At 38.2% G+C, this 16,806-nt stretch overlaps 1 protein-coding gene across 9 annotated transcripts in view; it reads left to right on the top strand.

The window, feature by feature from the left end:
* Positions 1-16,806, top strand: part of THSD7A (thrombospondin type 1 domain containing 7A) — a 287,973-nt gene that overhangs the window by 213,022 nt on the left and 58,145 nt on the right. For all 9 annotated transcript variants that reach the window (XR_003534452.1, XR_003534455.1, XR_003534454.1 and 6 more), the window contains 3 exons: positions 7,720-7,954; positions 11,006-11,121; positions 13,355-13,487. Coding sequence is in view for 1 of the 9 variants with exons in the window: in XM_027684634.1 (XP_027540435.1) it covers positions 7,720-7,954; positions 11,006-11,121; positions 13,355-13,487 (484 nt within the window). In the remaining 8 variants the exon portion in view is untranslated. The remainder of the gene's footprint in view (positions 1-7,719; positions 7,955-11,005; positions 11,122-13,354; positions 13,488-16,806) is intronic.

Raw genomic sequence — 16,806 nt, 5'->3', positions numbered from 1 at the left:
AGAGGAGATTTTATTTTGCTCATTTCAGTTAATGCTTCTATTTTTTATTATTCTGCTTACTGTTACCATTTCTGTTTCAAATACATGGTTTTCTTGTTTTCTACTAAAATTAAACGCAGCAAATGGTTTATCCGATGCCCCATTACATGTAACTTGTGTTACCCCATTAACATTTTTATTCATAGCAGGACTTTGGTTTTGCCCTGCAAGTCCTCACTCGTAAATGATTTTCATTCATGCAAATGGTCCTTCTGCAGCAAATGCAAAGAGAAGACATATAAAGGAATATAAAGGAAAAGAAGAAAAAGGTTTTAGATATGGGCTAATATCTATTCTTTGAAGTTTTCCCATGCTTTCTACAATGGGTTTTGTTTTGGTTTTAATTGCCAGGGAGGGGAGTGTTGTGGGCTGTAGAACAGATATATTCTGTACGTAAGATGGTTGTAACATCAGGTGTGCCAGGGTCCAACTGATAAAATGCCTTGTGCAACACAGGGAGCCAGGAGGCGTAGCCACCAAAGAGTTCTTAGAAAATGTTTACTCACATTTATTACTGACAGAAAAGTTAAATGCCTTCAATATAAAAGGATCAGATGCACGTTAGTTCTTTAAAACTGTTAAGCATTTTATAACTTCATGTTAAGATGAAATTTAGCTGAAAAGTGAAAGCTGTAACGTATGGAAGCAGTAAAACTGAATATCTGTACACCGCTATTTGCAGACAAAGGTAACACCATTGATAGAAGTGTGCAGTGTATTTGACAGAATTCAGGTGACTGTAAAAAAAAATTGGTAGCAGAGCACTTTTTAACTTTTTCCCTGAAAGAAACCCTTGGTAAAAGTGTAAGAAGCAATCAGAACTCTATTTTAGTAGATGATTCAAATAATAAGTTACTTGGATGAATCTATGTAACAAAGTAGAAACTCTTTTAAAATTAGAAACAAAATTTAGTTTATGTTGTCTTTTTTTTTTTATAATGTGTCAAAGGGACTCATTTTGAGGGAAACACAGAGGCAGATAATTCAAATAAACATGTATTTATGTGCTTCTTGCTTTTCCATATAGGTCAAGGCAATAAATTTTCGATACACTTTTGTAGTTTTACTGGAGACAGAAATTTAAACTCCTGACAAGCATGCCACAGAAGTGAAAACCTAGGTTACTAAAAAAAAATTATTCCACTTTCTTATGCTTCTTCTTAAAAAGTACTCTTTTTATGCTGACTTTGATACTTAATACAACCTAAGGTTAATTTACAAAGCTGCAGATGCAGCAAAACTGTTCAGCATAGCCTGGATTTTAGGTATGTGAATTTTATTTATATTTGTTGTGCAATGATCAGAATCAGAACCAAGTGATCACAAGGTAGTAGTGAAAAGATCCTTAAACTAATGCTGAGAAAGCTAACTCATTATCTAGGTGTTGTAGGTATTGAGCTTTGCTCAAACTCTGGCCTCTTTACCACTATTCTGAGATTAGGTTATTCCTTGGGTTTTTTTAAGGATACAAGCTGGTATGTCTACATAGCTTATAGCAATTCACTCACATTTTGAACAGATCTCTTCAACACCATGCTCTTTTGCACTCTGTACAAACTCCAGAGAATGGAAGTATATAAATATTCCAAGGCTTAGCATATTGTTACAACTCTCTAGCTGGAAGGTACTTTTCACCTTTTCTTGTATTACATTCAAAATGTATCAGTTTAACTGTTATTTTTTATGCTTCACTGGAATTAGAGTTATTGTCGTCTTTCTCCTCACATTTCTCTTATGCCTTTTAGTCATTTGCTACATGACAAATAACTGAATGACTTTTCACCTCCAGAATTGCATGATAAAGATCAGCCATGTTCCCAAAACACTGATTGGTGTAGTTGGTGCTGGAAGGTAATTTTATGTTCTAGAATACAGTGTATGAATACACTCATGTATCTGAACATTTGTATTCTGCTGATGTAAAAAGGAAGCTTCACATGAACATTTTTTGGCAAACATACAGTTCTCAGTTCTATTCATAACGTAGGAAAAATGCTCAATACTGTAGATGAAAACTCTGTAAGCATCATGTATAACTAAAACTCCCAATTCTCATAAATGTAAGACCAATAATTCCATTTACACATTAAAACTGGGTTCTGAAAGCAGCTGTCAGTACTGTTTAGGTGAACAGTCCCACAGATGTTTTCTTTTGGATTTTTGAACCTGTCCTAGAACTGTAGGTATAAGAGACAGACCAATAGGTAAGCTATTTCATAGTAATTTCTGTATAATGTAGCCATGATATCTGAGAGTTTTTATTCAGAACACAATAGGACTAATATATTGTACATAAATATATACTATTCCTAATACATATCAGGACTGGATATTAATTAATGAAAGAATGTAAAAGGCTGTTGCCAATCTATGAATAAGACTAAACTTGTCTTCTAAGATGACATAAGGGGTCCACATTTATCAATGTAAGTCCTTGATCACACACATCCTCCTGCTAATCAAGGAGGATTTAATCCACAAGCATAGGAAGATCACAACATTGCAGGCATTACATACACAAGGAATACTGCAAACCCTCCAAGTATCTGAAGCACCTAATTCTTGTTCATTTGGGCACTTAAATATGAAAACATTTGGTACTTAAACATGAAACTTTTGAAAATCCGTAAATACATGTGAAATAGGTTCTTTTATCTGGATCTCAGATGGCTTCTTATTAAGTATTGTCTGTGATTGTTCAGTTTCTCTCTTCTATGAAATAAAAAATACTATATGCTGTCATTTTGCTTAATGTTGGCAGATGACTGCCTGTAATAGAACTATGTCATTTCACACACAAGAAATTATTTTTCTTCTTATTTCCCAGCTATCTGTGCTGCTGAATTGGTTTGAAGAAACCATTAAGTTAGCATAAGTGGCCACCAGGAAACTGCCACAGTATAATCAGTTTCTTTGAATGACTTAGAATAGGAATAATTCAGTAGTATTATAATAATTCCTCAGTGACAAGAATAACTTCATAGGAAAAACATAAGCCATATGTAAATTACAATAGTGACAAAGTTTTCTAATGAGCTCTGGGATACTGACTGCCCCTCCAGCACCACACTGACTTCTGCTCGAGCCAGGAGCTCACCTCAGTGGTACTCACTCTCATCATTATTTCCTCATTCAAAACAAGACATTTTCCTTATGGTCAAACCTCATGGCTGCAGAGCCTCAAGCCTCAAGCATGGTGTGGTCATGCACATCTGGGATGGGCTTATTTACTTGCATTCAGTGGAAGAGTCTCTTTTCTCAAGATAAAGACTTACTATGATTCGTGAGATGACTCCATGTGGAAATGGGTGTCACTATAACTATTTTTGATATGTTTTCTGAGATCATTGTCCTCAGCTTGAAGGTTTGAAAGGCAAAGTGCTTTATAAATTTGCCTGTCTGTGAGCCTGCCTATAGTGGTCACTAATTTGTGTCACTGTCAAATATATCTTCATGGTACAGTAAGAAACTCGGGAAAGTCACTGTCTCAAAATATAAAATGACAGCAAAGGACACAGTGATGTTACCTGATACATCCTATAGTTATTCTGCACAAATCTAGTAAAGCCATCCTATACAATTCAGCCTATCTCTGTTGAATGTTTGTCTATTTTTGTTTTATATTCTGTTTAATATTTCTGGTTTTTTTTTATTTCCTGCTTGCAATAAATCTTTTATAATCAGTAGTATACACTAAAACTACTTCACCTAACTACTAGATCTGAGACTAAAAAGTACTAAATGAATCTTAGTTTTTCACTAAGTAGTATTTATGTAGATTGATTCTGTATTGATTATACACTGCCATATATTAACACTGTCAGAGAGTATAATACTAATGTTGTGGATACATTCAAAGTTTTATCAGTAATACCAATTTTGGAGAAGTAAGGATTTAAAAACAAACAAAAAACCATGATTCAAATGCAAAGGGAAAAATTATCTGATATAAAAGCTTATTTAATAAAATGAGAGTGAAGGGCAATTTTGTTCGACATATTCTCTTAGGGCAGGGATGCATGTGCATGGAAATGTCTTACTCTGGCTATTGTATGCTCATAGATTAGCAAAGTATAATGCCAGAAGGACTATTTAGTGTGACCTCATATATCACAAACTATTAAACATCACTGAGTTAGATAGTATAGAATATCAGTTGTCCATCTCATCAGATATGCTGTTTGTCAAGGACCGGTAGCTCTTACTTCTCATACATCTGCAAGATTGATTTACTGGATATGTAAGGAATAGCTGGACCAAAGGAGTTTTTAATTTTTGGTTTTTCCTGGCTTGAAATAACAGTGCTTGGTAATTAAATATGAAAGCATAGAACTGAGTAATTGTTTTCCCAGCAAAATTGTGCATTCACTAAAGAATAAGTTTTGGAGAACATGGGTTTTCTCACGAAACAGGAACAAAAAAATTTATTTAGTGAAACCTGAATTTTCAGGGAAGACTTACAAAGTGACCTGACACCTGTGTGTGATGGTGAGCCAGGGCAGAGGATGTTACTGTGCTTTTCCTTTTGTTCAGGAGCCCATCAGCTCATATTCCTGACTGTATTGTGGTGTCTGGGGTTCAAATACTATCCATGAAAAGACTTGAGGACAGACCTCTCATTTCCCATGGCCGCGCTCTGTCTCCTGTCCTGTTGTGTATTGTAGGACAGGTCTGCTTGGTTTGTGTAACTGATATGCAGCAGGTGGGGAAGCATCAATGTTTGCAGTACTGGAATAGTCCTGGTTCTGACTGTGTCTGTGTTCAGGAAGAGCTGCTGCCTAGAGGAGTGCCTACCTCATTCCTCCAGCAAAGAAAGGAGCAACTCCTCACTTGCTAGACTACAAGAGGCATTTCAGTCACATCAGTTTTCTCAGATTTTAAGATTATTCCAGTTGCTTTGAAATGCATTTATAAAACTATATGCATTTTTAGAAATTAGTGATATCAAAATCATTAATTAAAATGATCTTAAATGCTTTGAAAAATGTTAATAATTTTGAAATTAAAAGTTAAGTCAATGTCACAAAAGAGATATATAAAATCCAATCATTGAATATCCTAGAGTGAGATGTCTTGCCCATTACCAGCTCCAACTCAGCCAGAACAGCAATCTAAGCATATGACAATTCGGTTAAAGCACTCGAGGAAACTACCTTCATATCTCAGCTATTTTATAAGTAATATACAAGTCCCTCTGCAAACATAGTCCTTCACTTCCAAGTCTACTTTGCTTAAGTATCCGACCCCAAAAAGATATGCTTCAGTTCCAACTGTTTTCTGTACCTTGAAATTACTATTTTAAGTACTTCCGAGCAGTTATTTGATTGTGTATTATTAAGGAATGTATTTATTATTGTATGTCCCTATTTCACATATTCTGATGAAATCAAATGTCTGTTTTATTTTTTTCTGTGATACTCATTAACTTTTATATTTCTGTCAAACCTGTCCCCTTTTGGGGATATGCTCTTAAAGTTGAGCAGCCATGATCTCGTTACCCCTACAAGGATGTTGTAAAAGGCATCTCTAACTGCCAGTTTTCCAGCCATTTCTATTTTTTGAGGGAGCACAAGGGAATGCTCTTTTCCTGGAGAGAATGGCATTTTGATTTATAAATAAATAGTTGGGGGGTTTTATTACGACATTTGGTACTAGCGATAATTGCTTTTTATTTTAGTAATATTATTTCCACATTTTGTTCAGTCTTTACATGCTTTTAACTCCTCGTTTAATTTGAACAGAACTGGATTCCCACTGAGCTGCAGACATTCATGCCCCAATGTTTTTCATTTACAAGTCAATGTCACTCTCATTTTTTTCCCTGAATATACATTCTTGCATAGCTGTCAAAACTGAACCTAAGTTGTCACTTTATTCTCAAATGCCCTAGGAACTGCTGGCTGTGGCATCCAATTCTGGGGAAACATTTCTTTGCCCCCACACACCCCTTTAATTTATTAAATTCCTTAAATATTTCCCTTGTGTTTCTTCTTGAGTTAACATCAGATGAAAATAATTAGTAACCTTCCTTATGTCTTTTAAGTTTTCCCTTTTTAACGCTATTGCTGCGTGAATCTGTCTAGACTCCTCACATGGATCTGTTTTCTATTCCATGACAAATAATTTGTGTCTGTTTATTTTTTCTTTTCAAAATACACTCACTTTCCTAATTTCCTTGCTAATATTCCTATCTGCTGGTGTTAGCTGGAAATTTTTTTCGTTCCTGAAGGATGCTAACTACATAACTTTTTGAAACTTATTACATAATTTTATTTTACTGTTTGGTTTTTTATTTCCTTTTTTTTAGAAAAATGCATCTGGTGGTTTGTCTTGAAGTTTTGCACACTGATATATATATTTAAGCAATTCTGATAGAGTTGAGTTGCATCCATTCTGAACCAAAACAAAATTAGTTGAAGTTAATCTTTAATTACATTCACACATTTGTAGGTTTTTCTTATCCCCTTTTGCAAAATTTAAGATTAGCTGACCTGTGGCAAAACATCTTAATTAATATGATGCTTACTGTTCCTTGGTTGCATCAATATTTTTAGCCCAAAGACAGAAGTTAGAAATATCTCTAGAGAAAAATTTGAGAATCTGGATTTTATGTTGTGGCTTCGATAGAATGGACTTTAGGCTAGTATACTCTCCAACATGCATTTAGTGTGAGCATACATATTTCTTTTTAGAGAAGTCATATGGCTCATTTGCATTAACTAATAAAAAGCTCCTCTTTCAGTTGCCTTTGTTACTTTTCCTGTCTTTTGGGAAAGGCTGAAATGTTATTTAGATTTTTTTCTTGCCTTTCCATCAGTTGGAAATAGGACTCCTATTATTCTTTGTAGGCCACAAATGTTTAAGTTAATTCTTAAGCCTAGATTCTGTATGTCTAGTAACACCAGATATCTAGCAGACATGCAGTCTACTCACAGGGCTGGACATCTAGTAGCCTATTATCAAGTCTAGTAGGAAAAACCTCTTCACTTCTCGTGGAGGACTGGGAGGCCAGAGTGACTTCGAAGTGCTTGAATATAATAAACTGAGCGTACTATCTGAAAACAAACACAACAAAGATAGCATTATCTGAGCTTTTCTTCACAATTATTGACACTTGAATGCATTTTAATCTTAACCTGCAACAGCCTTTGTTATCTCAGTGTGGACCTGAAATTGCCAGCTGTGCCATCCTCTTTGGTAATTACATAACATGGATAAGCATCCATTGGGAGCTAGGACAAGAGCTCCAAAAATCTTTTTAATTGATCTGTGAATTAGACATAAACAGTGGTCTTTACACATGCATAACTAGAATAATTAACCATTTCTTCTGCCTAGAGCCTTTATATGTCCTTATGTGATCCCTCCTAGAGAACCTCAAAATAATAAGACTGTAGATTATTCCAAGCACATTAATGTGTCATAGAAGTTATGATTATTTTGGCATCTTTATGGTACAGATTTACATATTGTCCATGAACAGTCTGTTCTGTGTGGTCTGTTGACTGAAATTTGTCAAAGTCAATATTGAACATAGAGAGAGGAGGAAAAAAGGAGGACAGCATTTTTTTCATGTAATCAAACCAATAATGTGAGTTCAAAGTGGGTTTGTGGGTTTTTTTTAAATTAAAAAAAATCTCCTTCCACTGAATGAATTTTTACCCTCTTTTATTGTTCCAGGAGGAATACAGTGCCCAAATATCAGTGCCCTGCAGGAAATGCGCAGCTGTAACGAGCACTCTTGCACTGTGTATCATTGGCAAACTGGCCCGTGGGGACAGTGCATTGAGGACACGTCTGTCTCTGCTTTCAACTCCTCTGCCAGCTGGAACGGGGAGGCCACCTGTTCCGTGGGGATGCAGACAAGAAAGGTCATCTGCGTGAGAGTCAATGTGGGACAAGTGGGCCCAAAAAAGTAAAGATCTTTAAAAATATCTTCATGCTGTAATTATCTTCGGATTTTGCTGCTTTATATTTTTATCCCCAGTGACTACATGAAAAGACAAAAAGACCCTGTTCTTTCTCATGAATGTTCTCACAGGTGAACACTTCATCTTCTAAGATTACAAAACTGGTACAACAGGAGGACTAGATGATACCTTTCTCACTATTGATTTTTATAGGGTACATTTGCAATGGCGATTCTGCTGACTAAGTCCAGTTGGCTCCTTGCCATCGTCAGGTTGAGTCGAGGTAAAATTCATGGGGTATGTGTGTGACATGCAGAGCAGCATTATTCCAGAGATCCTTGTGGTACCTCAGAGCAAGCACTGCAATATATGGATTAGTCCAGTTCCATGCAAAAATAGTGGTTTAGATTTAAATCCAGTACAGCACATGTAAGTGCACCTTCTCAGAAGCAGACCAAGGAGATGTAGCATAGTGAAACCCTGACAGGGCATTAATTTGAAACGTTAGTTTAAACATTAGCTAGACAACCTTTGTGATTTCTTTTCCCCATATATATCGTTTTTTAAGTGATCCCTTTGGCCCAATGATTTAATTTTACAGTTTAATGTATGACCAGGGTTAAATATGGATTAGCTGCTAGTAAAATGCATTTGATAATATCTCTGTATGGATTGGCAGTCTGTAAATATATCCCACTCAGGACAGATTCAAAACTGAAAGAACTGATATCAGAGGTTGTTTAGAAAGTTCACGAGGCAGCTGTTCTCGCACTAAATATTTGCATGGTGCCTGCCATTTGTTGCTTTATTCTGCAGTAGACCTTAAGCCTAATTTACTTTAAATGGAAATATGGGGAGTAATGCCAGCACATTCAGTAATCTAAATTGTTCTGTATCTGCATTAAGTTGCTGTTCTATTTAGTCATGATAACATTATATCTTTTTTTTGGCCCATTTACATTAAAAAAAAACAAAACCCTCTAATGATTTATAATTCTTTTGAAATCTCTGCCTTTGATTTGACCTTAAATTTTTGGAGGAGGGCTGTTTTATTCTTTCATAAATTAATCATATTCAATGAAAAAAGGTCTCAGTTGATGCTTCAAATTGTCACATTAAAATCACAGAATCATTTTTAAAGACCCAGACATTTAACATGAAAATGTAAATAGGAACCTTGTTTTAAACTCCCCTTAATAAAAAGGATTACTGTGGTACCATACAATCAATATTATTGGCCTTATCTGCCTCACAAGTTACAGACTTCAGCATGTATCTTTTCTGTTTAATTTGACCTTGAGTAAGGACTGCAAAAAAATCAATACTTCGCTTTAAGCCACATATAGTAAATACAAACAATATAAAGGATAGAAATGGTGTTCTAATTGAACTAATTGCCTTGCTTAAGTATCTGAAGAGGAATTGTAGTGTTCAATGCTCCTGAAAGATGAAGTTCTCAGTGAAATGGTGAATGAGTATATTTCAAACTCTTTTGTATGCTTTTAATTCCTCCCATTCTTTAAGAAAAAAGCCAATGTAAAAAAAGCCATTAGTAGGCCAATGTTCAATACTTTTCAGAAACATTTTTTATTTTCACCTTAGAGAAAATTTCTGCCAACATAGTTAACATATATGATTGGTAGCAGAGGTTTTTTTTAAAGTGTACCTGTTCATATATAGTACACCCATGCATATAAGAATCTGATTTTATGAATCACATAGAAACAAGGCACAATTTGAATTAGAAATGTAGAGAGAGCTTATAGAAAAGTGATGGAGATTTGTGTTGCTATAGCTATGTTATTTCATAGTCTTTCACATTGGTGGAAGGGGAGAGAAGAGAAAGTATGGAAATGTTATTATAAGAGGGCACCGAGGAGTTGGTGCTTGTTCATGGTAATGGATCATACATTGAGAAGCTTATGTGAATTGACAAGAAAATGCAGAAACAACTGATGAAAAACATGAACTAGCAAGTGTTATTGCTGAAGAATATGTTCCTGAAAAGCTGCAACTCAGCTTTTGTCCTCCTAACACAACACAGGCATAGTTCTCCACTGACCGTGGAGACCATATTTTCTTGATAGTTCACCATCAAACTCGCTTTACTTCCTTTGGACTGGCAAGAAAGATGCCTTGCACAAGCCAAGATTTCCCAGCTGTTGAACTCTGGTGTCTCACCTCTCTGGTCCCAGTTGCCCAGCAGCCACAAGAGGAGAAGCTAGTCACAGTCATGTTTTTCTGTAATGATGCAAAAGCGCTGAAATATGGAAGTGATGTTGTTCTTGCATCTTCACATATTCCTTTGACAGTCCACAGTCTTTATGCTTTTAGAGCAAGAGTAATTTTGAAATTATTTTAAAGATTTGCAGTATTTCTGTGAGAGTTATTGCATCATTCTGATCAAGTAGAGAGTTGTTTGTCCTTGATGAAAAGGGACAGAATCCTCACAGAAGGGGGAAAATGACCTGGGTAATGAGTCCCATATGTGGCAGTCCAATAATCCTTTTTATATGCTGATCAAGCCTCTTTCTAAAACAAGTGAGGATTTTTGTCTTTTCTGACAGTCTTTCTCAGTCTCATTGATCAGGCAGTTTCAAATAATTTTCTGGTTTCTCTCATAGTCATTGTCAGTTTATACCTATTTATTCCTGAGTTAGCAGTGTTATTTTAAATATGCCTCCTTCCAGATTTTATACTTCTGGTAAAGTCATGAGACCTAAAACTGTATTTTGCTAAGCGAAATGAGGTGACTTTTCTTCATAATTATGTGAAAACTTGAAAATAACCCTGAGAAGAACAGAGTCTGGCACAGTGGGTGAGGAACAATGATTATTTAAGTTAAATCCCCAGGTGTAGAATACACTGGGTTTGGCTTGTCTTCACCAGAGGTATTTAAATGCTAATAGTTTTTCTGTCTGTGCTCCATCCTGGTGAATTCTAGGCAACTAGCACTGCCCTCGTCTGCCTGCAGGCATTCAGTACCTCTCACGATTCACCCCTTCACTGCAGAATGATTGTTTATTTGATAATGCTTCTTTGTTGGTTTTTTTTAGATGCCCTGAAAGCCTTCGACCTGAAACTGTGAGACCTTGTCTGCTTCCCTGTAGGAAGGACTGTATTGTGACTCCATTCAGTGACTGGACAGTGTGTCCTTCTTCATGTCAAGAAGGTAATTTTATCCATTGTGTGGAGTGAGACTAGCAGTCACTTTTGGCAGAATAGTTATACACATCTCTTTGTGACAGAGGACATGTAATACCTGGTACAGCAGCTGCAAGGAGGACATAAAAGTTTTTGATGAAAAGAATAGTTTTTCTATACATTTTCTACATACATCTGCTTATAGATTTTTCCCCCATTTTACCTAATGTTACAAACTCTCATTTGCATCTTACACGGATAAAGAGATAACTAGTCATGGACTAAACACATATCTCTTAATGTAACACCAAAACAGATACTTGTGCAATTGTAGCATTTTAATTGTCAGATTATAAAATTGACAGATTTGGGCTTTGGAAATCCTTAAGCTTAGGCTGTTTGCTCATCAGAAAACTGAGGCTTTATATACCAGGAGAAAAGTAGGTAGATAAATAGATATGCAATTGTATATGATTTTGGCTGGCTGTTTCTACTTCAAGGAAAATTGAAGGAAAGTTCATAAAAATCAGCAGACTTTACATTGATGGTAATGGTCTGATTTAAACATATAATCGAGTACCATTTTATTACACTTGGCAAAGCTCTTAAAAACAGTGCAGGTCTCCCCTGAATTCTTATTACATTGAAATCATACATGAAGTTGAGACATGAAATCACACATGAAGTTGAAGAGTTATGACAGGCTTAATATTAGCCACATTTTTATACCTTATTTCTTTTTATAAGCTTAACAGGAGTTGTTTTTCTAATATGTACTATTACAGATAGACTCTGGAATACATCCTGTTCCACAGGGTGCTAATCTCTGTGAGGGATGCGGTGATTACTCACAGCTACCAGATTATCAGAGTGTAAGATACAGTTATATCAAACATATAGACTTGGACTGCCATGGCCAATTCTATATGCTTTATAAAGGACACAAGCATAAAGGCATTTTTGCAGTAATTCCTATTACTCTTTAACAAATGAAAAAAAAAAGGTTAGGAAGACTTAAATTCATAACCTTTGAAAAAGAGCAGAGAATTTAAACCATTAAATCTGAAACTATGAAATAGTTATTCATCATTACCTAGTGTGTTATTTTGCAGTAGTATTAATTATTCTTTCTGAAATATTTTTGTTAGAGCAGATCATCTTGGACAAAAATGCCATCTTTTCCTGTTCTCATTTCTACGAGTTTTAAGAAAATTCTTGATGCAATGAGCATATCTTCACAAATATTTACTACAAACTAGCATGTAGACTTCTATTAAACAGTATATTTGTGAACTACTACAGGCATCTTGTCTATTCAGTGATTGAACTCTTTTTATACTATATAAACAATTTTTATTTCATGGGGTTTACCCATTTGTGTCAGCAAGCTGGTCAGTAGCTTTGCCGGGCTGCACGTCTGTCTCATCCCTTGTGACACCTCTTGGCATCTCCTGGAGCTGTTTGACTCGGGAGTGAAGGGTTTCCTATGTGTTGAAAAGCAGCCAGGTGCTGGAGAGCCACCACCGGGATTCTCCTACTGCTTGCTCCTAATTACAATTCCTTGGCTGTGGTCCAGCACGCTTCTGTGTTCAGACAAGCTGCAGCTGCTGTAATAACCCACCCAAAGCTGATATCAACCGAGTCAGCCAAATGTCTGCTCCACTGCTCACTGAAAAAAAAAAAATCCAAGATTTTTACCTAACTATTTCTGTATTAGGCATTGCTGTGGAACTAATACAGATCTGTAGCTTTTCTCTTAATTTTCTGCCTGAAGAACTGATACCCAAAGATGACTGAAAGCAAAATTCCTGTAGAAACTATTTGTTGTTTATCATTAATAATGAATGACTATAATAATTAAAAGCTGTAAACTGCAAAGGAATTCTAGAGTGGAATTTCTGTCTCTGGTTTTACATGCAAATGATTAGGGCAAGCTTATAACTTCACACTGGAAAGTGTAGTAGCAAACTGAGCTGGTTTAATTTTTGTTCACTTGAACTGTGTATTCATTTCAGCTGTCTGTTCATTTGTTCAGTCATTTTTTCACTATTGCTGCTATTGCTTTATGTTTAGTTCTGCTTCCTGGCCTCTAGCTGAAACTAAAGTATTTTTTCTATTAGTCTTAATTTTTCTGCTTATGGGCAAAATAGCATGTTGATATTATAGCAATCAGTTCAAATACCTGTTAAGTCCTGTTTTCTCTCTAATTACTGTCATCCCTATATAGTAGCAGGAGAAACAAGCTCTTGTACTCTTTGCAGGGGGTGTCACAGTAAGGAAGCAATCCCGTCACCGAGTCATCATCCAGCTCCCCGCCAACGGTGGTCGAGAGTGCCCAGACTCTTTGTTTGAGGAAAGGGAATGTGAAGCTTCTCCTGTCTGCCATAGCTACAGGTATGAGAGACAATCCACCAGAAATACCTTAGACGTGATTTTTCAACTTGTACTACCTCTAAGGTTTGCTGAATTCCACTTCTTAACAGGAGGTTCTTTTCTAACATGTACTATTTAGAAAAAAAAGAATGCTTATCTAAATCAAGGTTTCAGAATAGATATGTAGACTTGGTTGGGCCCATAGTGAATCACTGTTTCATTTTGTTCCAGTTCCTTTGCAGGAACAGTGTAACAGCTAAGAATTACTTTTCAGGATAAATTTTTCCTAGAATCTGTTTTGACATTTTATACACGTAAAAAAAAATCTATCTTTCTAAATTCTAAAGCACTGAACAGCAATCTTATCTGTTTAGGAAAGTGTAGGAGCGGCTGGAAGGACAACAGCAGTCACCTGGATGATAAAAGAAGAAGAAGAAAATACTAAAGCAAAAATATTGTGGTCCTGAGCTAGCCAGAGCTAATATTAGTGTGTGTGTGAAAAGAATCACAAGGTCAAGCTGGAAAGCCGCTTGAAGCATAGTTGTTCTCTGTGGCTGGAAGCGGTCACATGGGTGTGTGCGGTATGTGGGGAGATAAAGAAACATCTGCCTGGCTGGAGAGCTGGGACTCAGGGTTGGTAGAGAGTCTGTATATAGGTATGGAGTAATAAAGTTACAAAAGAGTTCCTCTTGGACAAAAGTCTGTCCCACTAGAATTCATTCGCTGCAAAGGGTGCAGAGTGAGGGATTTTTTCCGCAGGAGAGCTGAGTTCTGGTGCCACACTGTGCCACCCACTGTATCCTTCATCTTTCTATCCCTCTAAGCCCTGAGATAGTTCAGAATTGAATGTATCCACATATTCCCTATGTCCTCTGTGTTGTCCTAATCTTCACCACAGAATGTTGAGGACTGTTCCAGTAGGCGGCGATCTCCACCATCACTGGTTAAGAAAATTTGTGGGTAGTTCTGTATAATCCATCTGAGTGGTGTGGGAAGGTCTAGTCATACAACAAGATCTGGCTGTTGATACAGACAAAGTTTAGAAAATTCTGATGCAGCTAGTTAGATTTACATGACAAAATAATAAAAAGATTTTTTTGTTTTGTTTTATGAAACTACTCTCTGTTGCAGAGGTACAAATAGAATTCAGGCTTCTTTTAATGAAAAGAAATTGAGATTAAAGAAATGTGTTGCTTTCATCATCTGGTAAGAATTATCATTGCAAATTCATTAGGAGATCACACTCTTATGCAACTAAAAGTTATGAGAAGATTTAAGAGCATTGGGAAGCTACCAAAATCAGTACTCCAAACATCAGAGAAATAGATCTCAAGAACTTTTTCTAGTCCAAATGAGAGTCAGTTTTATCTTTTAAAATGCTGGCTGCTTCTCATCTCTTCAGTATCTACAGTATCTGAACTGCATGACAATGTGCAGAGCAGAAGAAAGAAGAGTTGCTAGAGAGTGGAAGATGAGGTCATTTATATTTCATGACATGAACTAATACTAAACACATGTTCTGTGTATTTCTTTTAGCATCTTTCTGACCTGCACACATGCTGCAGCAGATGGACTCACACACACAGTTGGCTCGTGCCTTAGTTCAGTTGCTGTCCCATAGAGGCAAGTTGCAGTGAAACTTGTCGTGGGTTTATGTGGTTTTCCCCACCTGGGAGCCAATGATGGATGGCTCCAGGGAGGACTTCCTGGTGCAGACCAAGGAGGAGAGCCAATTAGAAGTTTTAGTAACGCCTCTGTGATAACATATTTAAGAAAATGTTGCGTAGAAGAAAATTCCAGCCAGGGAAGAGCTGATCGAAGCTCCTGGGCGGCCCGCTGCGTCCCCGGCCGCGGTGGGGGGGTGGCGGCAGGCCAGCCGGGGCTTCTCGGCACCTAGCCCGGAGCAGGCAGCGGCGGCCCCTGCGAAGGGGCGGCCGGGGCGGGGGCCCTGGCCGGGGCGTGGGCCCTGGCCGGGGCGTGCAGCCCCGTGGGGGAAAGGCTCCGCAGCCCCCCCGGGCCCGCCCCGCCAGCAGCCTGGGAGAGACATGCCCGCGGCAGCCAGGGCCGGGGCGGGACCGGGACCGTGGCACTGCGGAGAGCGGCTCCGCAGCCCCCGGTCCCGGTCCCAGCCCATGCTGAAGCCCATCCTGCCGGAGGAGCCAAGCCAGGCCGGGCCGAGGGGCTTGGGGGCAGCCTGCGAGCTGGGCCAGAGGGCGGCCAGACCGAGGGTGCTGGAGCAGGCGGATGCATGAAAGAGACAGTCACCCGTGGGAGGCCCAGTATGGAGCAGAGTCCTGCAGGAGATTTGTGGCCCGTGGAGAGAGGAGCCCATGCCGGAGCAGGTTATTCCCAGATAGGACTCGACTCATGGCCCTGTGGGGGAGCCACATTGGTGCAACTCATCCGTCAGGGACTGCATCCTATGAAAAACCATCGGGGTCTAGAGACCCCCTGCACCCCATGGACGAATGACATTCGAGACGGCAGATACGGAAGACCTGCGGCCCAGGGGAGGGGGACCCACGTTGGAGAGGTCCATCAAGGACTGTTTCCCGTGGGAGGGACCCCACGGGAACAGGGGAAGGACTCAGACCTTCGGGTCCCCTGTAGCCCGTGGTGAAGACCATGGTGAAGCAGGCTGTCCCCCTGCACTCCATGGAAGGGTGACCCACAGGACAGCAGACTTGGAAGACCTGTTGCCCTATGGGTGGACTTCTCTTCCTGCACTGATGCAGGGGGAGGAGGGAGAACATGGAAGGAAGGGCGGGTGGTCAGAAAGTGTGTTTTAAGACTGCTTTATTTCTCACTCTTTAGCTCTTATCCTGTTAGTAATAAATTTTAGTACCATCCTCACACTGAATTTCGTTTTGCCTGTGTGACTTCTCCCAGCTCTTAGTGATTTTAGTGGGTGCCTAGAACACGGCCAGGGTCAACCCACGACAAACTTGAGGTGTAAAACCACTGAGATAGTTTAAAATATGCAAACTGCTGATGGTTGGAGCTGCGCACAACTGTGGATTATTTTAGAGTTGTGACAACAAACAGACTTGCTTGGATTTGTTATATTTAAGGCCTAGGGTATTCTGCAGCATCAGCAGGGAACTTGGTAGAAGTTTCATAGCAGATAATATTAATGGTAGAATAATTTAAGCAGTACAATGTTGTATTTGTTTTCAATATTTTTTCAAGTTTTTTGTTTGTATTTTTTTTTTTGGTCTGTGTTTGATATGGTGTGGTCCCATATTCACATTGTGTTGGATTTCTTGGGTGGCTGCACATTTATAAGGTGATACCAGTCAGCAACCCAAGATCCCAGGAATTGACCCTTGCAGTCATTCAA

Source organism: Neopelma chrysocephalum, unplaced genomic scaffold, assembly GCF_003984885.1.
Source record: "Neopelma chrysocephalum unplaced genomic scaffold, ASM398488v2 Primary Assembly neopelma1_67, whole genome shotgun sequence".
NCBI lineage: Eukaryota > Metazoa > Chordata > Aves > Passeriformes > Pipridae > Neopelma > Neopelma chrysocephalum.
The sequence above is the reverse complement of the archived record's forward strand: the minus strand, read 5'-3'. Positions and strand labels throughout refer to the sequence as shown.